A 27,837-nucleotide genomic window follows, 5' to 3' on the forward strand; every position below is an offset into this window, starting at 1 on the left:
GCCCAGGGTGTGTGTTCTAGTTACATCCCATCTTCCTAAATCGATTTCTGAGGGCATTGGAAAGGCTCTGGCCATGCTGCAGCTCTCTGCCCTCAGGCAGCACTGCACAACGAAATCACCTTTCAGCCCCACTCACCTCTTGAGGGAGGTTTATAACCTGTTGAGTGTTCTGTGCAGTGCTTTCCCACTCTTTTACACAAGCTTTATTGATGTCCTTGGCTGCGCTGGGAGCAGGGGTGGAAGGGAGGACTGGCTCTGTTTTAAAACTGCATCTAACTCCAAAGGTCATTAGCTATCTTGTTTCCCTTGGCGTGGACATTAAATACCGTTGTGCCTGTATGAAAAGGTCTGTGCAGATCTGTTCTTACTTTGTCTTAATCTTGGCTGCTCGGTGGTACCAAGCTTTGGCCCCTCCAGTGAGCGTGAGGCGTCCTTGACTGCACGTGCACCAAATCCTGCGGCTGACAGATGGGTCCCTGCTGACATTCAGTCTCCTACAAGCCAGACCTGAGGGCAAGTGTCTGTTCATTCCTTAAACACTGCACAAAGCACACGTTGCTCGTGTCAGCCCATAGTGCCAGGGTAGCCCTGCAAAGAGTAAATTTGTATTGCCTCATTTTACTGTCTCTTACATTAAAGCATTTAAAGCAGATGGAAACCTTTAGTGTCCTGAGTAAAACATGTGGTTAAGACAGTGCAGTAGCCAGACCCCTGGGAAGAAAGTGTCTTCTCATTTGCTTGAGCTTTACTACAAGTTTTATCAGGCAGCAGTGTCTCACAGGCTGCTTTTGCCCCTGGGGAGTGGGGAGTTCTCACCTCCAGACAAAATGTTCTGTCTTCAAGTTTTGGCAGCTGGGTTTGAGGAGGACAAGTACTGATTAAGGGTGGCAGTCCTGTGGAGTCACCCTATGATTCAGTCGAGTGCAATAGCTGCAGTAATCAACCAAACAATATACAGGTAACAAGGCTATTTTAGTCTTTTCTAAAGGTCACAGCTCTTGGTCTGTTATCACAATTAGAAAAGCCCAGGTATTTTTGGAACCTAGTAAGCCTTCCAATAGCTTGTGTCCTGTACTGTTGCAAAAGATGATGAGAGTACTGATATCTTCATTGTTTTGTCTCTGTGCAAACACCCCTTGCTGCTTTAATACAAAGACCAAAGCAGTCTGTCAGGGAGATGGCTTAACTAGATCTTTTTCTGCAATTGATCTGGGCAATTTATAGTCCTCCTCAGACAGCTGCCTGGGTGAGGGGTCTGGTGTCCCCCAGGCCCCCCACAGCTCCTCCTGCATGGATGGCAGCAGCCCTCAGGCACAGATCCCTCCACCCTGAGGGGCTGCACCAGCTGCTCCCTCAGCACTACCCCCAAGCCATCCTGTACAGCCACAGTGGCAGCTGGAAGAGGCCCAGGAGAGAATGAGCCCATCTCTACTGGCACCTGCAGTCCCGTGTGAGGTGGTGAGGCTCTGAGGGAGGAAATGTGAGGTGATGAGGCTTGGGCAGGAAAGGTGAGGTGAGATTTTGGGAGGAGGAAAAGTGAGATGATGAGGCTCTGAGGCGGGAGGAACCTTGGGCTGACAAGGCTTTGAGGGGAGAACCTGGTGATGAGGCTCTGAGGGGGAAACCTGAGGTGATGAAGCTCTGAGGTGTATACGTGAGGTGATGAGGCTCTGAGGGGAGAACCTTGAGGTGAAGAGGCTCTGGCTTTGTGGCAGCAGCAGCTCAGGGGCTGCCCAAAGGCCTGCTGAAGTCGGGGTGTCCAGAACCCCAGAACCCACAGCATTGGTGGTGGCGGGCCCCACCAAGCCTGGCAGCTTTGAGGGGAGTGCCCTGCTCATCCCCACACGGGCGGGAGGCCTCCTGCGCTGCCTGCGTGAGCTGGGGCACTTGTGTCTGTGTCTCTGTAGCACATTTTTGCTGCTATAATCGCTGTACGATATTATGTCTTAGAAAACAGGGCAGTTTAAAACACACCCTGGGACACAAGCAGTCATTTTCTTGACTGCCTCAGAGGGAAAAACGAACACCTTGTTAGTCAGGTACTTTGTTACCCGATTCGCTTGAACGTTGTGGAGGACGTGGGACAACGCTACCGCAGCTTCAGGGAACTCCTGCGGGCTGGAAATTTGTGCACAAAGGTGCCAAAATGCGGCCCCAGAGGGTCAGGAGAAGACTCGAGCAGAAAAAGTGAAGCTTCCCATACCGGGAGTCGAACCCGGGCCGCCTGGGTGAAAACCAGGAATCCTAACCGCTAGACCATATGGGAGGCGCTGAGAGCAGGCGCCTCCGCTCGGCCCACAGCGCTTGCCAGCCCACACCCTCCTGCTGCTCGGGGCGGTGCGAAGCTCCGACGGGCCCCGTTCAGCCGCCGCGCACGCACCGCCGGGAGCCGCGCCCCACCCCCTGGGCTCCGCTCCCGCCTCCATAAAGCCCCTCCTTGCCAAAAAAGGGCTGCCCGCACCTAAGATGGCGGCGGGCGCTTCGCTGCCGGCCGCCCCCTTCCCGCCGCTGTCCCTGCCCGCCTTGCCCGCGGCGGCGCCGCGTCACGTGACGGGAGGGGGCCCGGGCGCGCGGGAGAGGGCGGGGTGAGCGCTCACGTGACCGGCGGCGGCGGCCGAGCGCTGGGTCTCGTGAGCGCCGCGGGGGGGGGGCGGGGGGTCCCGTGCGCCGCGGCGGCTGCGGGCGGTACCGGCGGCGCGCGGGCCCACGCCGCCACAGGGCGCCGAGGCCTGGTGCAGCGCTGCTGCGGCGGCCAGGCCGGCGGCCACCCCCGCCGCCGTCCGCGGGCGCTGCCGAGCCGGCCCGGGAGGCGCCTGTCGCGGCTGGAGGTAGCGGCGGGGCCCGGCGGCGCTGGTACAGCCAGCGTTGCGGGGGGTGGGGAGGAGAAGCCGCTGTCGGGCCCGTTGGGGCTGGGTTGAGCTGCGGAGGGAGTGGGGCCGGGGGCTGTCCGGGCGGCCGCAGGCAGCGGCGCGGCGAGGGCGTCGGGGGCGGCGGGCGAGCGCTGGCGGGCGGGGACGTGACGCTGCGGCCCGCGGGCCGCTCGCTGAGGGCTGCGGAGCGCTGCAGGGAGAAGGGGCACGAGCGGGGACTGCGGGAGACACGGGCCGAGGCTGCCCTGGGCGAGGAGACCCGCGGTGCGTGGCGGGTGTCTGCCGCTGCCGCCCGCGATTATCCTGCTGAGGCCTGTGTTGTCCGTGTAATTACGGGAACACCGTCATGGGCGTGTTAGAGGGTTCCCTGACGGCGAGAGGCCTTTGCTAAAGTTTCCCCATGCCAGCGCAGAAGCTGTCAACTGCTTGGTGAGGTGGAGGCTGGGGGAATTGTGTCAGCATGGGAAGGCTTCCCCTTTTGCGGGTGCTTTTGTGGGTGGGATTTGGATGTTGAAGTGAAGCCTGTAAGTGAAGAAAGTAGAGCAGTGTTAGAGGATGTGCTTTTCTCTGTAGGTGGGTGATGCCAAGCACAGCCATGAAGAAAAAGGTAAGAACTGAAAGGAGAATCCTCTGCCGTTGGCTTTTCCTTCCCCATCTGCCATTGTTAATGTCAGTATGTGTTTGCATCTGTACCTCGGTGTGTTCTTTGGCTGTCAGGTGCCTCTTTAGACTCTGGTAAGAGTCAGCAGATGTATCCTTGGCTTCAAGTGCTAGAAATTGAAATCAGGTTTGAGTTTCTTCATTGGGGAAGCATCCACAGCAGCTGCTGCCTGTTTCTGGTGCCTTTCTGCTTCCTGTGTCCATCCCGCAGAGGGAGGGGAGAGGATAGAGGATATACTCTAAACCTGCTTTGTGGGGAGACCCTTTGATGTGTGCCCAAAACCTGTGGAGTGAGCTTGTACTTCACTGAAGACACCTGAGAGGATGAAACGTAACCCGGGGGAAGGAGTAGTACTTTTCCTGAGAACTGGGGGGTGTTTTCCAGCAGTAAGTGTATTCAAGGCTGTTAAAGTGGCTGTGTAGAGAATATACGAGTGTCCCGTGGTGTGCCAGGATTGGGTTTCCTGCCTGGCCCTGTATGCTGGGGTCTGACCTCTTTGAAAGGCCTCTGCAGCCCAAAACTGGGCAACTGGGTTTGTCTTTCTGCCCCGGGCTGTGCCATGGAGCCGTGTTGAGTTGCTGCCTGTGCTTTTTTCTGCAGGTGGCATGAAATAGGAGATGTTGATGTTCTCTCCTTCTGCTCTGTGTGTAGCTCAGGGGAGAGGACTGTAGCTTTCTGAGGGTAGGTGTGACCCGACCAGTCTTTCCTCTCTGTGGAAAAGACCTTGTCACCAAGTGAAGGAGGTGTGTGGTGAGCCTCCCTTTGGAAAGGGCACTTGTTGGCCTGTGAAACATCCTCAGAGGGAGAACTGCTGTGAAATGCTGCTGCTCCTGTTTGGCCCTGACACCGTGGCAGAGCAAGGCTGGGAGTGCAGCAAGTGCCTTCCCAGCGGGTGTTTGGCACTGGGGCGGGCTGGGCAGGCAGACTTGGGCCAGCTGCACTCTCAAACCTGTCCTGAGTGAGAGATTCACAGAGCTGTTGCCAAAGGCTGAATTTGACTTTGTAACTGGAACTTGTTTAACAGCTGCTTTTTGGCTGTCACTGGTGGAGTGGTTTGACTTTTATTTTTAGATCACAATGTAGAGTTTTGCCTTGTAGGACTGTCTCCTCTCTCCCCTCCCCAGTCATCCCCTAGTTTTTGGCTACCAGAGGTGCTACCTCTCCTTTGGCCTTATTGTCTGCAAACAGGCCTGTGGAGTCAAGTGCCTCTCTTACACAACAGCCTGGTGTGCTTGAGCAGGGTCATCTGCTTTTAGCTTTGCACTGGTCTTCTGACACCTGAAACTCAAAATGTGACTTGTATTTCACTTCTTTTGGGGAAGAGAAAACAAGTCCTGTTACGAGAAGGAAAAGAGGGTGGTTAGGAGAGGGGCAATGGGTGGAGAACACCAGTGCTGAGTGGGCAAGGGGTTGTTTCCAGCCTAGCCTTAAAGTCTTCTGTTGACTTGGCAAAGTCATTTGCTGTGAGCAAAACCATCCAGGTTTCACTTGTGCTGGTGCCTCTGGAAAGCTCACGGGTGCAAAGGCTTTTGGGAGGAGCAGCTCCTGCTCTTCCCTGAGTGCTGGTTGTGAGCCCCTCTCCTGTATTTTGATGTCTTGGCAGTAAGATGTTGACCCCAAGGGAGCCATGAAGGTCTTAGTGCTCTGTGGTAGCTAAATCTTTTATTTTTCCTTCCTAGGTGCTGCTGATGGGGAAAAGTGGGTCTGGGAAGACCAGCATGAGGTCCATTATCTTTGCAAACTACATCGCCAGGGACACGCGGCGCCTGGGTGCCACAAGTAAGGCTTCTCCTGCTTGAACTGCGAGTTCTGAGGGCTCAGACCCCCTTCATTAAAGGGGTGAGGCTGTTCCCTCCAGCAATCCCTGCCTCTCTGCTCTGGAGTGAGTGGGTGTGTGCTGCTCTGCCCAGCTGCCACACCTCACCATGAGCTTCACTCCTGACTTCAGCTGAGGGCAGAGGGGAAGGTGGGGTGAGAGGGAAGGCAGCACTGGCTTCATTTTGCTGCTTTGTTGTTGAACTTTTATCCTTAACTACTGTGGTTCTTTTTCCTGTCAGGAAGCAGCCCTTGCTGCAGCTGCCTCTGTCACCAGAGGAGTGTTCAGAACCTCCTTGTGCTCCTCCTTGCTGGGGAGGCTTTGCTGTTGTTAGCCACCTGATGGCCAGCACAGCTGGAGCTGCAGTCTTTTTGCCTTGTACCTGTGGTTTTGGCAGGATGGTGCACTAGGCATAGAATCACAGAATGGTGGGGTTAGAAGGGACCTTTAGAGATCATCCAGTCCAACCCCCCTGCCAAAACAGGTCCCACCTAGATCAGGTCACTCAGGAACGTGTCCAGGTGGGTTTTGAAAACCTCCAGAGCAGGAGCCTCCACACCCTCCCTGGGCAGCCTGGGCCAGGGCTCCCTCACCTCAACATTGAAATCATTTTAATTAGTGTCTTTACCTTTTTTTTTGTTCCTCCAAAGCCACTAATGCGAAAAAGCAGGGAGTAGCTCCTCTGAAGCAGGGCTATGAGTAGTCAGGATCTAACACTCCTGACTGGGAAGTGCCTCTGAGGACTTTATGTCACGGATTGGTGGATGTTTCCTCTTTGCTGTAGCTCCAGCCTGTTCTTAGAGTTGCTGATTCTTTTTTTAAGGCTTGCTGAAGGCCTTGCAGGGTGAGTCTCCTCTGGACATTCAAAGCCCACCTGGATGAGTTTCTGTGTGACCTACTCCAGGTGGTCCTGCTCTGGCAGTGGGGTTGGACTGGATGATCTCTAGAAGTTCCTTCCAGCCCTTAAGACTCTGTGATTCTAATGTCATCCTTAAAGTACCACAGAGAAAACTTGTTAAAGGGAATCCACTTGCCATGCATCTCAGGAGAGCAGTGTCCTGAGTAGGGAGCAGGAAGGCATGAACCACTCTGGGATCTGTGTATTTCCAGAGTGCCTTCAGCTGCAGATTCACGTGCACCCATGTTGTTCAGATGGAATTTTACAACTTGTGGCCTGTGTTTAGTTGGCTGCCAGAGGAGGCAGCTCTGCTCTGGGGGTGTGGTACAGTCAGTAAGCACCTGTTGTCTCTTTCCAGTTGATGTGGAGCACTCCCATGTTAGATTTCTGGGAAACCTGGTGTTGAATCTCTGGGACTGCGGAGGGTAGGTACTGTTTATCCTTTTGCTTTTCAAACCCCTGGGGGTTGGCTCTGAGGGGCAACAAAAGAGAAGCACTCCTGCCCCACAGGGACGAGCATGCTGCTTGTGTGTGAAGGGAATACAACAGGCTTCCTGCCTGCAGTGTAAAACTGGTGGGACAGCTCTGGAGAGGATGGGTGCCACATCTTAGGCTTGTGCATGGGGGTGGGTGGAAGAGGTTGGAACAATGACACCATCTCTTGGGTTATCCCCACATAAAAGGCTCAGTGTGTGGGTCTACCCTTCCCTTGATTCTCCTTGCTTCTGCTGGCAAAAAGCCTGAGGTTGTTGCCTGGACTTTCTCCTGAGATGGTGGAAGGTGAGGCTGGCCTCAGAATTGCTCATCACCAGCTTGATCCAAATGAGGTGCGTGCTGAGAAGTGATGCACAAGGCTGGCAGTGATCTTGTGGCTCCTGGAGTCAGCTTTAAGGACGCTGTCCCACTGATGGAGCCTCAGCAGAGCTGTGCAGCATGGCTCATGTATTGTCAGAGCCACATTCAGCACAAGTTCAAGGAGGTTTAAGTCCTGTAATAACAGATTGCACTGATGGGTTTGGTTGTATTTTAGCTTCTGCTGCTGTTTTATATGCAACTCTCTAAAAGCCATCATGGGTCCAGCAGCAATGTAGCTCTGTTTGAAGAGGCCACCAAGCAGCCAGCTGTGACATGAGGGAAGCTTCAGCTTCCTGTCAGACTGGTGAGCAGATGCTCTTCAGGAACATCCAGCTTTGCCTGGCTGGAGATGCTTTGGGAGTCTTATGTCATGGGGAATATCCCTCATCTGGGCTCCTGCAATGGGGTCTGTAGCTCAAAAGGCAAACCTTGCCTTGCTGGCAGGAGGCATTTCACAAGTAGCACCCTTCCTGACAATGTCAGGCAAGACCTGGTTGCCCTAACAGCAGTCTCCTTGCTTTGTTGCTCTGCTCCTCCTCAGACAGGACACTTTTATGGAGAACTACTTCACCAGCCAGCGGGACAACATCTTCCGCAACGTGGAAGTCCTCATCTATGTCTTCGACGTGGAGAGCCGGGAGCTGGAGAAGGACATGCACTACTACCAGTCCTGCTTGGAGGCAATCCTTCAGAACTCCCCTGATGCAAAGATCTTTTGTCTAGTGCACAAGATGGACTTGGTGCAGGAGGATCAGCGGGATTTGGTGAGAAGCTGATAGTTGCCATAGAAATGCTTACAAATGGAGCATCTTTGACTGTGCTAGTGCAGTGTGATTTCATGCTTCAAACACAGCCCCAGCAGCACCGTTCCTAGAAGGGTTTCTCAGAACTGTCAAAGCCCTCTGAGCTTTTTCTGCTGCTTCTAAATGTCTGTCATCGCTCTCTCTTTACATGTAATCTAGTGGAGAGCAGAACTAATGATTTTTAGTGACAGCTGCTCTCAGCCTCTCCTTTTATGGCTGATTCTGCTGCTTTCACCAGACCTTGGCTCCAGAAGGGGAGGTAGAACTCAAAGAAATCCAGTGGCCTTAAACTCACTGCTCACCCTCTGTATGGTTTTGTGGGTGAGGGTGGTGACAGTGATGGCTGATTTCTCTCTAGCTGTTGTTTTTATTCCAGCATAGGCTCTTGTTTAAAAGTTTCCCAGTTAATGGTAGGATGGTTTCTATTGGTTGACCCTGTTCTGTCAGTTTGGCCTGCCCACCCAGAGGTCACCTCTTAAGGACTCCTCTGCCCCAGGAGTCATCCTGCAAAGACTGAGGATCAGCCTTTGAGGTACTTGGTGGTTTCTGTTCTTCTTGGAGGTTTTGAAAGGTTGCAGAGTTCCAGCAAACCTTGCTTTTTCACATGGACTGAAAAGCAACCAAGTCCTGATACCCAAATTAAAAATACCATTGTGGGGCAGACAAGCACATCCCTGGCTGCTTGGCCACTCCCTGCCCTGCAGCAAGTTGGGAGGCCCCTTTAGGCCTTTGGCTTTTGTCTGAAGTAAGAAATCTCTTCAAACTTTCTTCTGATTGCTAGTGTGTGCGTGCCTGGGCAGCCTCCAAGGAGGTCCTGTGGCTGAAACCACACCCTGATCTTCCTGCATACACAGATTTCTTCCACGTAGCAGGCTGGCTTCAGATCACTTCTGCTGCCTGCAAGTGGTGATCCTCCTCTTCTAGTGTAGACTTGGTGCAGAAATAGCTCAAAGAGCTTGTTTGTAGGGCTGATTCAAGGAGCTTCTCCTCACTTCCACCTGCCTTCCCCCCAGACTGAAGGATGAGTCTAAAATCTTGATGCTGTCTTATCCAGGTGTGGTTTGGGACTAGCAGACAAGTGCTGGCTTTGTACCAGACTCTAGTGAGGCCCTGAAGGGAGGGAGAAGCAGAAGAGGGGCCTCACCTCAGATGCACTTTCAATGTGTATCATTACACACCTGTCAAGATCTGGTTTAAGATACTTGCTGCTCAGGGGCCAAATCACTGTCTCTGTAAATCTTAGAGAGGCCTTTGGTATCCCAGGACTCAAATGGTAAGTGTTGGTCTCTGCAACATTTCATGGGGCTCAGTTAATGTGCTGTCATGCTTCTAAAAACAGTATGCTGAGGGTGAGGTGGTCCTTGTGTCCTCCCCTGCTGAGGTGTGTCCTGAGGCTTTTGTAGCAGCCTGGCATGAGCCTGTCTGGTCTCTACTGTTCCCCCACTCCTGTTTTTGCAACCATAACTTCTGAGAGCAGCTGTGGTGTGAGAAGACTGTATGAGTCAGAGCTGCTCAAACTGATGAACCTCGAGTGCTTTCTGCTTCAGTGACAGAGCTTTTTGCCTGAGATCAGGGGCTTGTCAAAATTTAGGTCCTCAGAGACTCTGATGAACATCCATTTCCAGTCCTGCCCCACAACACCCACTGTTATTCCAACTTACAGGCCCAGTCAGATCTCCCGTGAGACAGCCATGCTCTGCTTGTCCCAGCAGCTCCCCTGGAAGGCCTTTCTGCCAGCCTGCCTTGGCCAGCAGGCTCTGCTCTTTTCTCCAGTGTTGTATGTACTTGAGATTTGTTTGACATTTGTGCTGTAAATGCAATGCTGTAACCACACCAAAGGCAGAAATAACTGACCCTCAGCTGCTGATGTTTTCTGTGCTGCCCAGATTTTTAAGGAGCGTGAGGAGGACCTGAAGCGCCTTTCCCGCCCCTTGGAATGTGTTTGCTTTAGAACTTCCATCTGGGATGAAACCCTGTACAAGGTTGGTACATCTTCCTCTCTGTCTGCTTTCCCTCCTCCCACCTGAAAACAAGAGCAGGAGGAAGGTGGGTGGTTAAGTGCTGGTTTGGTACTGACTGGCACTTTTCAGCTCCAGAGGTCAGCTGTTGGAAATGGCTTCTGAGCATCCTGGGGTGTATTACAAAAGGTAAAATTCCCCCATGAAATCATGGTGTCAGTATGTTAAATCTGCTGAAACACTGTGGCTACTTTAGAGGGAGCTTCTGAATCTTTCAGTCATGTTTCTGCAGCGTGGACTTGCCTCCTGTGTTTCTGTGCAGTGTGTGTTTGCCATCCTGGGAAGTTACTTTGCTCTCGGGAGTTGGATGGTTTGGTTTTGATTACCCTCAGTCAGTGTTGATTGCAGTGTCAGAAGTCTTCCAGGTGTGGGAGTGGTGAGTGCTGCCTGGGCTGCACTGGCAGGGGATGCTGGTTGTGACTGCCAGCCTGTGCTGAGGAGCTGTGGTGGTGCAGTGACTGGGTTCCTTCTCGGAAAGTGAGGACTGTTCCACTCTTGACTTCAGTGAGATTTGGGATGACAGATGGCACCCTCTTGGCAAGTCCACCCAAAGCTATAGCAAACTGCCTTCAGGGTGTGATGTGTCTGGCTGATACTGATAGTGCCTTACAGCAGACATCCCTCCTTGCAAAGCACCCACCTATCCCTGGAGAGGAGCCTTCCTGAGCAGTGGCACCCGCCTGTTCCCCAGGCACCCACATGCCCTGAGTTACTCACCTGGGTTACTCTGTTAACAGAGTGGCTCTTTTAGACAGGGCCTTGCCAAAAACCTCCTGCCCTTGGGGCTGGGCTTTTGACTTTGTGTTTGGCAAGTGGGATGGTAGGAGTGTCTGGTAAACAGCAAGTGCTTGGTGAGCAGGAGGCACAGATATCCAGCCTTGCTCCTGCAAGTGTGTGGCTGCTGACACCAGCCTAGGCCCATGGCAAGGCAGCGTGGGGGTGCTGAGCTGAGAGAACCCAAGTCCCAGTGAGGACAGGTGCCCATTACAGTCCCTCCTGGGCTTGTTCCTGACTTGTTGGGTTAGATTAGAGCTTTCTATTTGCATCAGGGACAAGCTGCCAAGAATCCATCTGCATGTTGACCTTGCTCAAGATCAAAAAACCTGAAAACTTGAGCAGGTTTCTGTGGGAGCCATAGACAGAAGCATTGCCATCTTAAAGTTAGGATGATTTTAGCCTATCAAATGGTATTCTGGTTTCTCTGTGACTGATGTGGAGAAAAAGGTGAGATAATGAAGAGTTTAGTCAGAGCTGGGGTACCACTGGTGATATCTGCTGTGGTAGGAGAGACAGAGGTGGGAGAAGCTCTTGGTCATGCCTGGGCTGTCAACACTAGAGCTGGAATAACTGGGTTTTGAGCCCATTGCACAGCAGGGAGATGGGGCAGAGGAGTGCTGCTGCAGCCCTTATGTTGTCTCTCTCTTCATTGACAGGCATGGTCCAGTATAGTCTATCAGCTGATCCCCAACGTCCAGCAGCTGGAAATGAACCTGAGGAACTTTGCTCAGATCATCGAGGCAGATGAAGTGCTTCTGTTTGAGAGAGCCACGTTCCTGGTGAATACAGCAGCTCTGCCCTTGGGTTCCTCTGCCCAGCTGGGACTGTGGTTCCTGGGATGGAAAGTGCTGTTGTGGCAGTAGCCCAAAGAGAGGTGCCAGCATCAGATGGCCAAAAGCATTGATACAGAAAGCTTTGTGATACTGAAAGTAGCTGATGTGACTGTGGCTCATGGGACCTTCCCAACATTTCCACTTGTTAGCAGTTGAGCTGAGGTCTTGGTTAGTGTTTCCCTCTTCCAGGCTGTGAGAAGGTTTCACATCCCCTTCTCTTGCTGGCCATGGGACTTTTTTGAGAATTCCTTTCTGCACAGAGCAAGAGCCTGTTTTACCATGAAATGAGCCTTTTCAGTTCCTCCCAGCCTGGCATTTTAACTGCTCTGGATTTCTGGGTTGGTTTGGGTTTGGTTTATTTTACTGTGATGCTCTCCAAACCCAGAGTGTGGACAGTGGATCACAAGCAGTGGGATTGCAGTGGCTGTTGAAGTTACCAGCTGTGCTTCCACTCTGTTGCCTCCACAAGGTGAAATGTGTTGGTTAAAAGCTCTGTTGTTGCTTGTCCAGCCATGGTTTCTGGATCTGTCTCTTCAGACTTTGCACCAAAACTCTTGCTGACCTGAAGGGATGGGTTTGGAGTTCTGAAATGGAGGGAATGTGGAAAAGGAGCTGTTACTTGTCTCACTTCTTAAACTATCAGAAAGTAAACACCTTCCATTTCTGGCAAGTTCTGCTTTTTGACCTGCTGTAGATAATGAGCAGCTCCACCTTGGTGGTGTGTGCAACAGTGCTTTCCTTAGGAGAACAGGGTTTTTTTTTTTAACTGGAAAAGAAGAACCTTTGCTACAAAAATTCTCTGCTTGTTTTCAGTCTAATGGTGACTTTGTAAGACACTTTCTTCTCACTTTTTCATATTTAGGACTCATTTCTGCTCATTTCTTGCTCTGAAATTGTGTTCAGATCACAGTAACAGGAAGAAAAGAAAGCCCAATCTGGAAAGCTAAGGAACAAACTTGCCTACAGTGAAGGCTTTGGTATGAAGGCAGCCCTTGAGTCTGGCTGAACCTGTACTTGTGTGAATAATTGGGCAGATTTAAAAGTAGGAGGCACGTGATTGGTTTAAGGTGCTCAGGGCAAAAAGAAAAACCCACCAAAAAACTTGTTCTCACCAGGCTGTTCAATGTGACTCCATTGGCAGGGAAGTAAGAGTTGGACAGCCTTGTGCAAGGAGATTTGGTGCTGCCAGCAGCAGCTGGGTTCCTGATTCTGAGCTTAAAGCACATAGCATAAGGTTTTTAAATAGTGGTTTTTGGGGGAGCAAAGGTGATGCAACTGTTTGATGGTGTGCCATTCCCCAGGCTGCAGCTCTCAGCCTGTTGGCTGGTTTGGCTTGAGGAGTAAAGGTCTGTAGGTTACCAGCCTTGTGAGTATGGCTGGGAGGAAAAGAACTGTGGGTCCCACTGCAAGGATTCCTGAGCCCCCTTGATCCTCTGAGCTTTTGCAGCCAGGCACTGCGTGTTGCTGCTGGATGGGTATGTGGGAGGAAGAGGAAGGGAACACATCTGAATGCAGGCAGCTTAGCACAGCCCTGGGCTGACGTGGTGAAGTGATGGAGAGAGAACTCCCTAGGAAACCAGCTGCCTTTGTTCTGCCTTTCCTAGGGAGGAACAGCTTGCCTTGGCTTTGAGAGCAGTGCTGCTGCATCCTTAGGAAGGAAAAGCCATTCCAGCATTTGTCAAGTGTCTGTTTCCCCTACCTGAGGTGATGGTCTTGCCTTTTTTTCCCCTCTCCTTTGAATCAAGAGATAATTGCTGATAAGATGGAGCATTCAGACCTCAAAGGGATAATAGTGTCTCTTACATATCTTATACACTTGCATCTGCACTTGTGAAAGGCTTCCTGGTGATTGTGTGACTCAGTCCTGTTTTACCATGAAAGCATCACAACAACTTTTGCAAATAGTTTGTAAGATACTAAAGGCAAAGGGAATCTCTGTCCTGGTCACCACCCCTTTCCCAGAGTTGCTGTGGGGCCAAGAAACCTGTTCTGAACTAACTGTGCACCCCCTCTTTCTGCCTTGCAGGTCATTTCTCACTATCAGTGCAAAGAGCAGCGGGATGTCCACAGATTTGAGAAAATCAGCAACATTATTAAACAATTCAAGCTCAGTTGCAGGTGAGCTGGTTTAATCATTAAGTGGGGAAGATTCCTGAGTGGGTTCATCCCAGAGCACGAAGGCCCTCAGAGTTAATGCTGGTTCTGTGACTCCTCAGCGAGCTGAGATGTAGGTGAATTACATCAGGCTTAAACACAACCCAGTTCATTGATATCTTTTGTAACTTCCTCCTTTGCTGATGGTTTGAAAGAGGTTTGTTTGGAAACAACTGTTACCTTCTAGGCCTCATTCTCCTGGGCAAGGCAGGGAAGTTCCAGAACCAAACTAATAAATTAGTGGCATTCACCAGTGCTGCAGAAAGTGAGATGCAGCTTTGCTTCAGACCGCGTGCTGCAGTGCTGGGATGGGGGGAAGAGGCTTGCAGACCCTGTTTAATGTTTCCAAAGGAAGAGCAGGAAGCTTGCTGTGGAGTAGCTTGGCTTTTGAACAGCCTCCAGGTTCCACAGTCTGTTGGTAATCTTTATCTGGATGAGGGGATGAAGGGCACCCTCAGTAAGCTCACAGGTGACACAAAGCTGAGTGGGAGCACAGATCTGCCTGAGGGCAGGTGGCTCTGCAGAGGGCTCTGGCCAGGCTGGAGCCATGAGCCAAGGGCGATGGGATGAGGTTGAACAATGCCAAGTGGCAGGTTCTGTACCTGGGCCACAACAACCCCAGGCTGGGGCAGAGGGGCTGGAAAGGTGCCCAGAGACAAAGGACCTGGGGGGGTTGGTGACAGCGGCTGAACATGAGCCAGCCACGTGGGCAAGAAGGCCAGCGGCATCCTGGCTTGGATCAGCACCAGTGTGACCAGCAGGGAGCAGGTCACCATTCAGTGTCCCAGTCAGTTTCTTTTGGTCTCATTTAGCCTTAAAGCTGAAGTTTTTTCTTTAGGAAAAAACACAAACCAAGGGGGGACTCCAGCAGCTCAATCAAGGGGATGTTGGCTGTGTGCACAGAAGCTGTGTGAGCAACGTGACACTAAGAGTTCCTTTACTCTTCTTTTTCTCTCCCCTCTCAGTAAGCTGGCAGCCTCTTTCCAGAGCATGGAGGTCAGGAACTCTAACTTTGCTGCTTTCATTGACATCTTCACATCAAATACATACGTGATGGTGGTTATGTCAGACCCTTCAATACGTAAGTTGAAGCAAAGATAAACCTCTGGCCCGTTTCTGTTTGCAGGGACAGAAACCCACCCAGATGAGTCTGGCTTAAACTGTTTCTTTTGGGAAATGGCAAACACCAGGCAAAGCAGTCACAAGTGATTGTAATCAAAAGACAAGAGAGGGATTTAGTGTCCTCCTGGTTTGTTCTTCTGGAGGGAGGAGGTGGTTACAAGTGCTTTCCCTTGCCCTGTGCCTGGGACAGCTGAGCTGCTGGTTGCTGTGGAGCGCAGGATCGTGGCAGTGGTGGGGGAACCACCAGAACAGATGTGACCTGATTTAGTAGGTCATGTCTAATAACCTATTTTGGGCTGATCCGGCAGCCCCCGTCATTTTTTGGAGAGGAAACAGAGATGGATCAGATGTGAGTTTGTTTTTGCTCCTGCTGCCTGAGCTGTCGTGGTGGGCAAGGGCTCTAATTATAGGAGCAGCTATTTATCTGAAAGAAGAAACTGCAGGCAGCAGCGTGGGCCCCACTGGCACGGTGTGGCTGCTCAACTGTTTACACAACTGCCATTGGAACCACTTCTGTTGGGCTTGGGAGACACTGTCCAGGTCAGCCCTGTGGCTCACAGTGTTGTTGCTGCCTCGTGTCCTTCCTCCTCTTTTCAGAGGGTTTCACTGCGGTAGGGAGAAACTGTGAGCCCCATGCCCAGCTCTGTGAGGAGCAGCTCTTCCTGTCAGCAGACTGCTTCACCAGAGCTCACTCTGGCCCTTTCTGGGGAAAAGAGTGAGATCACCAAACAGCCCAGTCCTGCCAGTGTTCCCTGTGGGGCAGAGAGGTTGAGAAGAGAGGCCTTTACAGCTGGGTACAGTGCTTTTAGGCAGCGCTTCGCTTCGGAGGATGAAGGGCTGGGGCAGCACTTGTGTTGTATCCAGTGCCAGGACAAGGGGTGATGGGAAGAAGCTGGGACACAAAAAGTTCCATTGAGACATAAGGAGAAACTGTTTCAGTGCTGAGGTGAGGGAGCCCTGGCCCAGGCTGCCCAGGGAGGGTGTGGAGGCTCCTGCTCTGGAGGGCTTCATATTCGCCTGGACACGTTCCTGTGTGAGCTGATGGAGGTGGAGCTGCTTTAGCAGGGGGGTTAGACTGGATGATCTCTAAAGGTCCCTTCCATTGGGTGATTCTATGACTCAGTTCCTCACATCCCTTGTCTTTGACCTCCCGTGTCCCTGTTCCACCCTCAGCCTCTGCGGCCACACTGATCAACATCCGCAACGCCAGGAAACACTTTGAGAAGCTGGAGAGGGTGGATGGACCAAAGCACAGCCTGCTCATGCGCTGACCCTGGCCCCAGGCTCGTGGCCTTTGGGGGGAGAGAAAATGAATTGGAACTACTTCTTTTTGGGAGAATCTAACAACGTCAGTGTCTTTATTGGGCTTTGAAATGAGTGTGCTGCTTTCTTTTTTTCTCCTTGTAACGTTGGACACTGCTCACTCAGAGGATGGCTGGGGACACTGTGGACCTTGAGAAGAGACTTCCCTGGCATCCGTGGGCTGGGGAGCAGTGAGGACAGGGCACGTGCACGTGGTCTCATGCTCCTGGCTTGTGGTAGTGGCACGTGGCAGAGCCGTTTGGGGTGTGTTGCTCCTGGGTGTTGTGTCCCAGGGATGGAGTATGTAGTGGTGTTGGGTGGGTGGTTGGTTGCTAGAACACCTTTATAAATTCCTCCTTGTCTTCGGTCATGAAAATAAATTTTTGCTACCAGGGATTTCAGATCCTAAAGCTTTGGAAAGTGAGTTTGCTTCTCAGCCCTGGGGCAGCTTGGAAGGAGATGGCTGGCAGCTGCACTTCTCTCATGTTATTGGGGGACATTGAAACGTGCTTCAGCTTCATTGAAGACTTTTCCCCCACCACATGAAGGCAAAATTCACTCATCAGGCTGACATTGGCCTCTCTACACTTGCCCAAGCGATGGAGACAGCACAGTAAATAAAAGGGGCCAAAGATCCAAGTTGAGCAAGCAGTGAGATAGCCCTGGCATGCCTGGTCATGGTCCTGGGGAGACAGGAGGGGCTGTGGGAGATGCAGGAGAGGAGCTGTGTCTGTGAGTGGTGTGTGCAGGAGAGGGCCTCTGTCTGTAGGATGTGTTTGCAGGAGAGGGGCTGTGTCTGGGGTGTGCTGTGGGTGTGTGTGCAGGAGAGGGGCTGTGCCTGGGGTGTGTGTGCAGGAAAGGGGCTGTGCCTGGGGTGTGTGTGCAGGAGAGGGGCTGTGTCTGTAGGATGTGTCTGCAGGAAAGGGGCTGTGCCTGGGGTGTGTGTGCAGGAGAGGGGCTGTGTCTGGGGTGTGTGCATGAGGGGCTGTGTTTGTCCCCAGCCCCTGGACAGCTTTTGGTACTTGGCAGTGCTGTGTTTAATTATTTTGGCATGCATTCCCATTAAACTCGGGCACAACAGAGGGACTGGGAGTTGGGGGAAGCAGGCCTGCTGGGGGGCAGCTGGTGCTTGTCGGCATCTCTGCTTTTTTTCTCCACTTCTCCTGTATCAAATTACTGTATGAAAGGGGCGTGTGGCGGCTCAGAGCTGGGCTCTACACTTCGTATTCCCCAAATCGTGCTTGCTCCTGCATTCCTGGGGTGACAGGGTGAGGCCGCTCCGTGAGCAGGGGGAGCCGCGGGGCTGAGGCTGGGCTGCGATCTGCCCCGAGACTCCGTCTCTGCCGTGAAAGCCCGCGCGTCTGGCACCGCCTCCGCAGCGCTGCGCCGGGCTCCGCTCGCTGTGTGCGGGGATCCGCAGCGGCCCGCGGGGAGGGACCTGCCGGCGTTCCTCTGAACCAGCCGCTTCTGGGCGACTTGGAGGCCAGCGCGGGGCTACAGAGATGCTGAGGGGATGGAACGTGTGTGTGTGAGGAGGAAAGGCTGCGGGCCCTGGGGCTGCTCAGCCTGGGGAAGCCTGAAGGGGGACCTCAGCAGCACAAGTCCCTAAAGGCTGGGTGTCAGCAGGAGGGGGTGACAATCTTCTGTAGTGTCCAGCCACGGGACAAGGGGCAATGGGCATCATCTGGAACAGAACAAGCTCCACTTAAAGAGAGACTCCTTTGGTGCTGAGGTGAGGGAGCCCTGGCCCAGGCTGCCCAGGGAGGGTGTGGAGGCTCCTCAGGAGGTTTCCAACCCCACCTGGACACGTTCCTGTGCCCCCTGAGCGAGGGGAACCTGCTTTAGTAGGGGCTTGGGCTGGAGGAGCTCTGCAGGGCCCTTCCAACCCCACTGTTCCATGATTCTGTGACTGTCAACAGGCTGGAGACACAGCAGAAGGTTTGTGTTTGCCTTCAGTGCCCGCAGGTGTGGGATACAGTGCATGTCCTGGAGTGGGAGCAGCAGATCTCACCCACAGCCACTTTTGGTTGCTGCTGAGCTGGAGAAAGTCAAGATGTGACTCCAGTTTCCTCTCGCAGCTGCTGCCCTGTCACATGGAGAAGGTCAGTCCCTGCTTTGCCTCACCACTGGAGGAACTTCACTGCTCTCTGCACCCACCCACTGCCCTCTGTGCCGCTGAGCAGAGCGAGAGGACGAGCAGCTGCTGGGTGTGTTGTGCGAACATCCCCTCTGAGGGGCTGCCAGGAGGACCCTGCTTGCAGCTGGGCAGCTGCCCTGGCCTCAGGAGAGCAGAAGATGGCTCACGGCCAGGATTCCAGCAGACACTGGGGCACCTTCTGCTGCGGGAGGTTTCCATAGCAGGCAGCTGTTCCTGCAGGGCGAGGAGAGCACAGTGAGAAATGCTGCTGTATTTCCATGGTTACAAGGAGTTGCCCTTGGATTTCCTTAGGGGTAAGCTGCTCGTTTGCCTTTTTCAGCAGCACAGTGTTGCATTTTGTCTCTCCCAAAAGCAGATCTTGGGGCCCCGTTTGTAGGTGGTCGCTGTCAGCAGCAACCAATGTTCAGCTGTGCCAGTCAGGGCCCTTGCAGCACCCAGCAGCACGCCTGGGTGCATCGGGCTCCAGCACCCGCCCCCTGCCTTCTGGAGGACTCCTCCCCCTTACCCTGGCAGCTCTTGCTGTCAGAAACACCCAAAAGAGAGCTCCTGGAACACATCCAGTGAGTGATGTGGATTCTGCAGGGCCAGTTCAAGCGCCCTGACGGTAGCCTTGCTCTGCCCAGTTGTGGCTGTAGGCACCTCATTAGTGGCACCTGCACCATCCCTAAGGTCCCTGGGTGTAGCAGATGTGCCCACACCATGTAGGACCTCTCTGACCAGGTGAAGGATCTTCCCCAGGTGTGGGATGGGGAAGGTTTTGGGTGCTGTTATCTCTGACGGTTGGCAGCTTGGCACAGCATCATGTAGGAAAGTCCCATCTGCGTGTCAGGGTTGGGCCAGGGGGACAGCCCAGGGGCTGGCCAAGCATCTCCAAGGATGGGGTTTCCTATCCAGCATTTAAAAAGCTATTAATAAGAATCCATCCATGGAAGCTTCCCAGGTTGCAGCTCAAGCTGTTGCCTCTTGTCCTGCCCTATCCCATCACACAGAGCCAGGCTCCTTCCTGTACCCTCCTGAGCCCTCCACCTCTCTTTGTGCCTCCTGGATGTGCTCCAGGACTTGCTTTTCCCAGACTAGGAAACCTCAGACTGGCCAAACAGTGTCCAGTTGTGTTCTTAAAAGTGCTCAAGAGAGAGTTAGAGTCACCTCCTCCATCCCTGGTGACCTGTGGGACTTCCTCACGCTCACCACAGCCCTCTGCATCCAACACTTGTGTTTTCTGCCTTACCATCCATTTTCCCCCACACTTTTTAAGCAGCCCAGTCCCCACCTCGCTGAGCCCAGCCCTCTCCTTGGCTGGGGGGGTCACTGAGGGCTCCCCCTCTCACCACCCCCTGTCCCACAGTTGGTGCCATCCCCACAGACACAGCTGCAGGCCCAAAGGCCCATGGTGCTGGCCCAGTCCCTTGGGCAGAATGTGTTCAGGGCTCTATGAGTGGTCCCTGGCCTGGGGGTATTGCCACACAGGATCCCACCGTGTTTTGGGATGGAAAGGGAACCTGCTGCCTTCTCCCTACTTTTGTCTTATTTTGGAGGTGCCCTCGGTGTGGGGGGGATTGAGGGGAGAGTTTCAGCTCAGAGGGGCTCGACAGGGCAATGGGGATGGTGCACCCTCAGAAGGGGGGTTTGGGAGGTCCTGGGGTGATTAACCCCAAATGGGACCTGCTGGGTGGGGCCTGTAGCAGCAGAGCCCTGGCATGTTCTGTGCTTGTGCTGCCCTCAGGATCTGGGACCCCCCAGGGCCTCCCTTCCCTCCCTCCCAGGGGAGCCATGTCCTGCACCCACGGGTGTCTGGCCTGAGGTTTTGGGGGGGGGGGGGCATGGGTGCAGGGGGATGCTCACTCCTGTCACCTGTGGTGGGTGGGGAGGGCTCTGAGCCCACCGGCCCCAGCCATGGCTGACAGGAGTTTGCCCGGTCTCAGCCCTTCCAGCAGCACAACCCGCCCCCCGTTCCCCAGGTGGGGGTCCCTGCGTGGGGTGTGTGCGGGACGGGGGGGGGTGTACCCCCCCTCCCCAAAGCCTGCATCCGTTTCCACGGCAACGCCGGCTGCGGGGGGAGCCGCCCATTGGCTGCCGATGATGTCAGCGCAGGGCGGGGCCCCCCGCGATTATTTGGGGGGGGTGTCCCCACGCGGGGTGTGTGTGTGCGTGGGGGGGGGGAGCTCCGCCCGGCAGACACCGCCCCTCCGCGCCCGCGGCCCCACCCGCCCCGCCCGGCCCCGCCCCGGGCAGCGGCGGCGGCGGCGATGCGCTCGGAGGCGGCGCGGGGCAGCGTGAGTGAGCGGGGCCCGGCCCGCGCGGGGGCGGCGGCGGCGGCCGCGGCGGCGCCGTCTCGCGTGGGGCTGTCGCAGGGGCGGCGCCCGCGGGCGGCAGCGGAACCTGCCGGGGGGGAATTTCGGCAGCGCGGGGCCTGGCGGGGGGTGGGGGGAGGGGAAGGGAAGGGCGGGAACCGCCCCCTCCCGCCCTTTCCTCCTCCCGCCCCCCCCCGTCGCGCTCCGGCCGCCCCCCCCCTCGCCGTGGCCGCTTCCGGGGCGGGCGCCGGCGCGCTCGGGAGGTCACGGCGGGTGGGGGCTGGGGGGGGGGGGGGCTGGGGCCGAGGGGCGACGTCGCGCCCCGTCCCGCCCCGCCCGCCCCTCCTCCTCCCACGCCCTTTGCTCTTAAAGGGCCCGACCCTCCCCTCGTCCTGCGCGCGCGTGGCCCCCCGCACCCGGCCGCGCGTGGGGCCGAGGCGGAGCGGGGCGGGGGCCGGGCGGGGCGGCCCCGGAGCAGATGGCGTTGGCGGGACTCGGTGCCCTTCCCCCCCCCCCCCCCCCGCACCCCTCCCCTCCGCGCTATAAAAAGACTGTATCGAGGTGACACGGACGCGTCCCCGGCTCCACATCGCCAGCCCCGCCGCGGACCCGCGCGGGGATGCTGCCGGGGTCGGGCTCTCTGAGCACGCTCCCCTCGCCCGCACTCATCCCCCCCAGCATCCCGCTGCCAGAGGGTGGAGCGGGGAGGAAATTCCTCGGGGAGGTGTGACGGCGGCGGGGTGCGGCCCCCCACGCCCACGGGCGGGGACGCGACCCGCGGGGAGCGGGCAGGGACGGCGGGAAGGTCACCCCGCGGCGAGGGGGCTCCTCACGTCCCTCCCTGAGGTGGTGTCGGGCAAAAAGTTAGGGGTGTCGCGATTTATTCACGGGCGCAGGGAGCAGAATAGGTGGAGCGAGGGTGTACAGCGGCCCCTTTCCGCACCCCCGACGTGCGGCTTGGCGGAGGGAGGGCGGCCGGTGGGTCCCCTCAGCTCCCCCCTCCCCACGCCGGGGTGGGGTTCGGGTGTGCCCGGGCTCAGGACGGGAGGGATTCAGATCACCGATGAAAACGCGGCTGGGGGGGTCCCTGGGGCGGCCGCTATGGCTCTCCCCGAGGGGTTTTGGGGTGAAGGACTCCGCCGCGCTCACACCTCGAGGGCGGCTGAGGAGGGTTCCCGGGAGTGGGATGTTGCCCTTTTGTGTCCCCTGTCCCCCCCGCAAATGGGCCGGATTGGGGGGACCCCCTCTCCCCCCGGGTGTGATGGGGTGGTTCTGGGAGCTCTGGGGTGTGTGCTGAGGTTGGGGGTCCCCAGCTGGCGGGGGGGGGGGGGCAGTTGCGTGGCCGTCTGAGGGTGTCCCCGGGGTGGGGGCGGAGGAAGGTACCTGGATGTGAGTATGTTTTGGGGGTGATGTGTGTGTGTTGGGGGCTGCCTGGCTGAGTGTGGGGGTCTAGGGGCAGCCCCTCGCTGATAGTGGGGGGTAATGTCCCTGCTTGTTTGGATGGGTGCTTCGGAGATTGTTTACTTGTGAGGCGGGGAGAGTGTTTTGGGGACCCCTGGTTGGGAGGGGGCTATTGGGGGGGTTCTTGACTAGGAATGGGGATGTTGTGGGGAGTGGCTGAGTGTGAGTTGGGGGGGTCACCTTCGGAATCTGTGGGCGCCGGGGGGGGAGCGTGTGGGGGCGTTCGGGAGGTGCGTGGCGCGAGGGGTGTGTGTGCGGGGTGTGTGCGCTGGGTGTGCCCCGGGGAGGGGCCGCGCCGCGCGTGTGTCTGTGTGTGAGTGTGCGTGGGGGGCTCCGCGTGCCCGTCTCGGGGGGGGGAAGGTCTCTGCTTGCAGGCAGGTACGTGCGAGGGCCCCGGGGCGAGCGGGGGGGGGATGTGAGCGCTGCGGTGATGAAGTACTGCTTTTGGGGGGGTGGGCGTGTGTCTGCGTGCGGGGCCTACCCCCACACGTGCCCACGTACCGGAGGGACCCCAGCAAGGCGGGGGGGCGGTGCGTGCGGTGCCGGGGGGGTCCCTCGTTGCCGCGCGCGTTGGGGCGCAGCGCCGGGCAGGCGGTTTGTCCCGAGGGGGCGGTTTGTCCCGGGTGCCTCCCGCGGGGCCGGGCCCGCCGCCCCTCCCTGCCGCGGCCGGGCCCTTTTAAGGAGCTCCACCCCGGGCCGAGCCAGGGTGGAGCCGTTCACACCTCTCGCCCGGCTCGGCTGGGCGCAGCTCGGCTCGGCGCAGCTCGGCGCGGCCGGTGAAGCGCGGCGGGAGCATGATCGTGCCCGCGGAGGGGATGAGCGCCGCGCACCCGCGGAGGAGCCCCCCCCGCGCCGCCCGGGCGGTGAGTGACCCGCCGCCGGCCGCTTCAGGCGGGGAGGAGGCGGTTGGGGGGGGGGGGCGCGGCGGGCTGCGCGCGGCGGCGCGGCCCCTTTAAGGCGCGGGGGAGGGGAACGTGGCGGGGCCGCCACCGCCCCGCACGGCCCCGCCCCGCCCCGCCCGCGGGGGGGGCGCGGCCGCGGCACAAAGGCGCGGGGGGGGGCGCTGCCCTGCCCAGCCCTGCGCGCCTCGCGGGGGCCGGCGGGTCCCGGCCGGGGGGATGGCGGCGGCCGCCGGCCCTGCCGGGCTCTGCCCCGCTCTGCCCCGCGCACGCCCCCGCCGGGGCCGCGTCCCCGCCCGCTGGTTGCGGGGAGGTCGGTACAAGGCCTCGGTGTCCGTGCCTCAGTTTCCCCGTCCGCTCACGGGCCGCGGGTCTCTCGCAGGGCCCGGGGAAGGTGACGCCCGCCATGAGCTCGTCGGCGCTGCTGGCTGAGGGCCCCCTCGACCCGCCGGTGCTGCTGAGCGACATCAAGACGGAGCCCCCCGAGGAGCTGCTGGCCAGCGACTGCGGCCAGCCCCAGGCCGAGCCCGTCGATCTCTCCCTCAACAAGTCCAAGGTGGCGGCGTCGGCCCCGGCTCCGCCGCCCCCCCCCGCCGCCCCCCGCCTCAGTCCAGTCGTCTCCGTTGCTGGTGGCTCCCCCCATCCCCGCGCCCGCCACCGTCTCCATCTCCCCCTCGGGCCTCAGCTCCACCTCGGCCATCCCTGCCGTGCTCTCGCCTGGCTCCATCCTGGCCTCCACGCAGGGCAGCGGCGGGCAGCAGATCCTCCACGTCATCCACACCATCCCCTCCGTCAACCTGCCCAGCAAGATGGGCAACCTCCAGACCATCCCCGTGGTGGTCCAGTCCCTCCCCGTCGTCTACACCACCATGCCCACTGACGGCGTCACCGCCATCACCGTGCCCCTCATCGGGGGAGACGGCAAGAACGCCGGCTCCGGTAAGGGCACGCAGAGGAAGCCGGAGAGGGAGCTGCTTTTCCAGCTTAGGGTGTCCCCCCCAAGCCCACCATCTCCCTCCCTACATCTGTGCCCTTTGCCCAAAGCACCCCCAGGCTGCGTCCCCAAGGGGACACAGGAAGGGCAGGGGACGCCGGGGCTGGGTGCTGCCTGCCCGCTGGCAGCCTGCCTGCCCCTGCCCTTCCTGCTGCGGCCAGCGGCTCTGCTTTCAGTTCAGCTGCCCTGTGTCTCTTCCCCACATCCAGTCCCCTTTCCCTGGACATTCCCAGCTTCCCATTCTATCTGGATTGGGGGGGCCTGGGTCCCTCCTCCTCTGGACAAGACCAGGCAGAGTAAAGGGGTGTCCCCCCTGTACAGTGCAGGGGGCTTCTCCATCTCCCCAGCTTGATTTAGGGTGGAGCAGGGGAAGGGCCGTCCCTGTGTGTGGGGGTGGGTATTGTTGGAAGGTGTCCCTGTTTCTGCTCATGAGTCTCACTCCCTCCCTCCTTGTTTCTCAATAGCGTTTCTTTCCCGCCCCCCACCAGTGAAAATCGATCCGGGCTCCATGTACCCCATGGACATGAACAGCGACAGCGAGGACAGCGCCTCGGAGAGCGGCCCGGCCCCTTTCCAGGACCTCCAGAGAGAGTGAGTCACCTCGGCTGGGCCCCCCAGCCCCGTGTCCCCAGGCACCTCGCGGGCTCTGTGGCTGCGGGGCCGTGCCTTTCATGCCCCTCCCTCTCTCCCTCCCACAGGCCGGCGGCGCGGGGGCAACGAGCCGATTCGCCCGACCTGAAGAAGCGGCGCATCCACCAGTGCGACTTCGAGGGCTGCAATAAGGTCTACACCAAAAGCTCCCACCTCAAAGCTCACCGGCGGATACACACAGGTAGGGGTCAGCTCGGGGAAGCACTTTGGGGGTGCTGGCACCTTCTGCCAGGGGCTGGGGAAGCACTGTGAGAGCTCAGGGTGCTGGCACCCTGTGTCGGCAGTGCAAGGTTGCCGTTTGAGGGGCTCGGGGAGTTCTTTGAGGATGCTGGCACCATCTGCCAGGGTTCAGGGCAACCCTTTTGGGGGAACTCGGGGCTCTGTGCGGGCCCTGTGGGGGGCTGGTACCCTCCTGCCCCTCAGTCTGGTTGTGGGCGGGCTCCCTAGAAGTGAGTGCTGCCGGTGACTTTTTTGCTGCTGAACCTCGTTAACCCTATCCTAGCCCAAACCAGGACAGGTGCTGCTGCCCAGGGCAATGCCCCAGGTACCCTCCTGCCCCCCGCTCTGGTTGTGGGGGCCTCCCTAGTGCTCCCAGTGACCCCCTTCCTCCTTGACCTCCCCTGGGCTGTTGCCTGGGGCCTGAGCGAGAGGGCAATGGGTGCTGCCAGTGCAGTTGTTTGCTGCCTGCGGGAGAACCCTCTCAGGGGTGCTGTGATGACCCCTATGGGGGGGTCATGCAGGAAGGTGCACACCCCAAAACTCCATCTCAGGGGATGCACACCCCAAAACCCCACCACAGGAGGTGCTGGCAGCCACATGAGGCCGCACACAAGGTTCGTGCAGCCAGCGGGCCACGCTGGGCTCGGCCTAGGGGGTTGAGCAGTCACAGCCGGGACTCCCCGCCTGTGCTTTCTGCGGGGTGCTTGGCGGTCACTTCTGCAGCTCTGACCCCTCTGGTCTCCCCTGGCACAGGTGAGAAGCCCTACAAATGCACGTGGGAAGGCTGCACCTGGAAGTTCGCCCGCTCCGACGAGCTGACCCGGCACTTCCGCAAGCACACGGGCATCAAACCCTTCCGCTGCTCGGACTGTGACCGCAGCTTCTCCCGCTCCGACCACCTGGCCCTGCACCGCCGGCGGCACATCATGATGTGAGGAGCCGCGGGGCGCCCGGCTGGGACAGGGGATGGCGGCGGAACGCGGGGGCACGTCCCCCCTCCGCTCCCCCACACGCAGTGGCGGGACTGTGGCAGCGGAGAGGCCGAGCTCTGCCCGGCTGGGAGGGAACTGCGGCTGCTGCAGGAGCCCCGCCAACACGAGGTGTAAAAAGCTGGTTTCCAGACTGAGCCTCCTCCTCTCTCGCTCCCGTTTCTTCTTTTTCCCGGGCTTCTCCCCGCTGGCAGCGTCCGGAGGCTCCTCCTTGTCTCCTCACCTGGGATTCGCTCAGCAGCAGCCTCCAGACCCACGCCTCTGCCTCGTCAGCATCTTGCCCTTTGCCGTGCCGTGTGCTCGCTGTCCCTTTGCCCCCTGCCGGTCCCCGTGGGCAGAGCGGGGAGCCGTGGCAAGGACAGAGGGGGGGTCTCTGCCACCGCCCCCACGCAATAGCTGTCAGCTTCTCCTCTCCAGAAAGCTGCCGCCTCTCTCGCCTCCAGCTGCGTGTCCCTGACCCTGTGAGAGAAAGGGCCCTGGCATGTCACCCCTCTGCTCGTGGCGTGCTGGGGGCATGCAGGAGGGCCAGGAGGAAAAGAGCAAGAAGGGATGGGAGGGGAAACCTGCAACAGCCCATCGGCAACCCCCGAACAAGCCCACCACCACCACCACGAAGAAGGGAAACTTTGCGGAACGTGGAACTGTGATTTTATGGAGTTTTCGGGGGGGTGGGACAGGGTGGGGAGGGCAGGGTCTGCCAGCTCTCGGGCCAGGGGGGTTTGAAGACTCTGGGACAGTTGGAGCATTTCTAACTTAAAAAGGCAGACTGTGGCCACATGCTTTTCTTTTTAACAGTAATTCTTATTTTTGTAGGGTATCCTCCCCCTCCGCCAGCCAAACCCCCTGGTTGGTGCCCCACTGCTGTGCTGGGAGGCTGGCAGGAGCTGGGGTTGGAGCCCTGGGGCTGTTGGGTGGTGGGAAGGGTGATAGGGGGCCATGACAACCTCCTCATCTCCCCCAACCGCTACCTGTGGGGCTGTTGGGGTGGGAGAGAGCTTTCCAAAGGCTCTCTTTGGGTGTGTGCCTTTGGCTCAGGGGCTGCTGGGCTGTTTGGAGAGGGGGAATGTGGTGATGGGAGGGTCCAGGAGAAGAAGCAGAAACCCCAGCACCTGACAACAGCTCTGGCAGACACCTGGGAAACTTTTCCTCTCTGCTTCCCATTCCCCTGGCTGAAGTGTTTCATGGGGGCAGTGCTTGTCCTGAGCCCTGCAGTGGCCCCTCACCATCATGGGGCTGGGCACGGCCCAGGGTGAGTCCAACTGGTGGCCAGTCACTTTGTGCTGTGCCCTGGGGCTCAGGTCTGGGGCCAGTTCTGTTACCATCAGCCATCTGGACAATGGGGTCAAGTGCACCCTCAGTCAGTTTGCTGATGAGCCCAGGCTGGGTGTGAGCTGAGACCTGTGTGAGGGCAGGTGCCTCTGCAGAGAGCCCTGGCCAGCCTGGAGCCATGGGCCAAGGGCAGTGGGATGAGGTTGCCCAAGTTCCAGGTTCTGCCCTTGGGCCTCACCAACCCCAGGCTGGGGCAGAGGGGCTGGAAAGCTGCTGGAGAGAAAGGGCCTGGGAGGGTTGGTGACAGCATCTGAACAGGAGCCAGCAGCGTGCCCAGGTGGGCAAGGAGGCCAGTGGCATCCTGGCTGGGATCAGCAGCAGTGTGAGCAGCAGGAGCAGGGCAGGGATTGTCCCCTGTGCTGGGCCCTGGGGAGGCTGCAGCTCCAGGGCTGTGCTCAGTGCTGGGCCCCTCACTGGGTGCTGGGGAGGGGCTGAGGGAATGGGGGTGTTGAGCCTGGAGAAGAGGAGGCTGAGGGGAGATAGGAGCCCTCTCTGGTACTTCCTGACAGGAGGCTGCAGGGAGCTGGGTGTTGGTCTGTGTTCCCAAAGTAATGAGCAATAGGAAAGAGGAAACAGCCTCAAGTTGCCCCAGGAGAGGTTTAGATGGGAGATGAGGAACACTTTCTTCCATGAAAGGGCTTGTCCAGTCCTGGCACAGGCTGCCCAGGGCCATGGTGGAGTCCCCATCGCTGGATGGATTCCAGAGCTGCGTAGCTGTGGGTGAGGGACATGGGTCA

At 57.7% G+C, this 27,837-nt stretch overlaps 2 protein-coding genes and 1 non-coding gene across 4 annotated transcripts; 2 read left to right on the forward strand and 1 right to left on the reverse strand.

The window, feature by feature from the left end:
- Positions 1-2,194: 2,194 nt before the first annotated feature.
- Positions 2,195-2,266, reverse strand: TRNAE-UUC (transfer RNA glutamic acid (anticodon UUC)). Its single transcript has one exon. It is a non-coding gene; the product is annotated as a tRNA-Glu (tRNA).
- A 447-nt stretch (positions 2,267-2,713) lies between these two features.
- LOC104552912 (ras-related GTP-binding protein A) lies at positions 2,714-16,519 on the forward strand. Of its 2 annotated transcripts, XM_062006679.1 has the most exons (10): positions 2,714-2,828; positions 3,444-3,477; positions 5,211-5,310; positions 6,604-6,670; positions 7,642-7,864; positions 9,790-9,885; positions 11,355-11,477; positions 13,558-13,649; positions 14,651-14,766; positions 15,981-16,519. In XM_062006679.1, exons 2-10 carry the CDS (start codon positions 3,451-3,453, stop codon positions 16,076-16,078), a joined length of 942 nt encoding a protein of 313 aa, XP_061862663.1. In that variant the 5' UTR covers positions 2,714-2,828; positions 3,444-3,450; the 3' UTR covers positions 16,079-16,519. The 2 variants fall into 2 exon arrangements, with proteins under 2 accessions (XP_061862663.1, XP_061862662.1); XM_062006678.1 differs by lacking the exon at positions 11,355-11,477 and having other exon boundaries at positions 2,748-2,828.
- A 3,971-nt stretch (positions 16,520-20,490) lies between these two features.
- Positions 20,491-26,430, forward strand: LOC133626621 (Krueppel-like factor 8). The gene is given in 6 exon segments (XM_062006913.1): positions 20,491-20,540; positions 23,301-23,489; positions 23,491-23,857; positions 24,377-24,503; positions 24,611-24,744; positions 25,536-26,430. Coding segments are annotated over 6 exon segments (1,026 nt in total). The 5' UTR covers positions 20,491-20,513; the 3' UTR covers positions 25,718-26,430.
- Positions 26,431-27,837: the final 1,407 nt, after the last annotated feature.

Source organism: Colius striatus, chromosome 13 (genome assembly GCF_028858725.1).
Source record: "Colius striatus isolate bColStr4 chromosome 13, bColStr4.1.hap1, whole genome shotgun sequence".
NCBI lineage: Eukaryota > Metazoa > Chordata > Aves > Coliiformes > Coliidae > Colius > Colius striatus.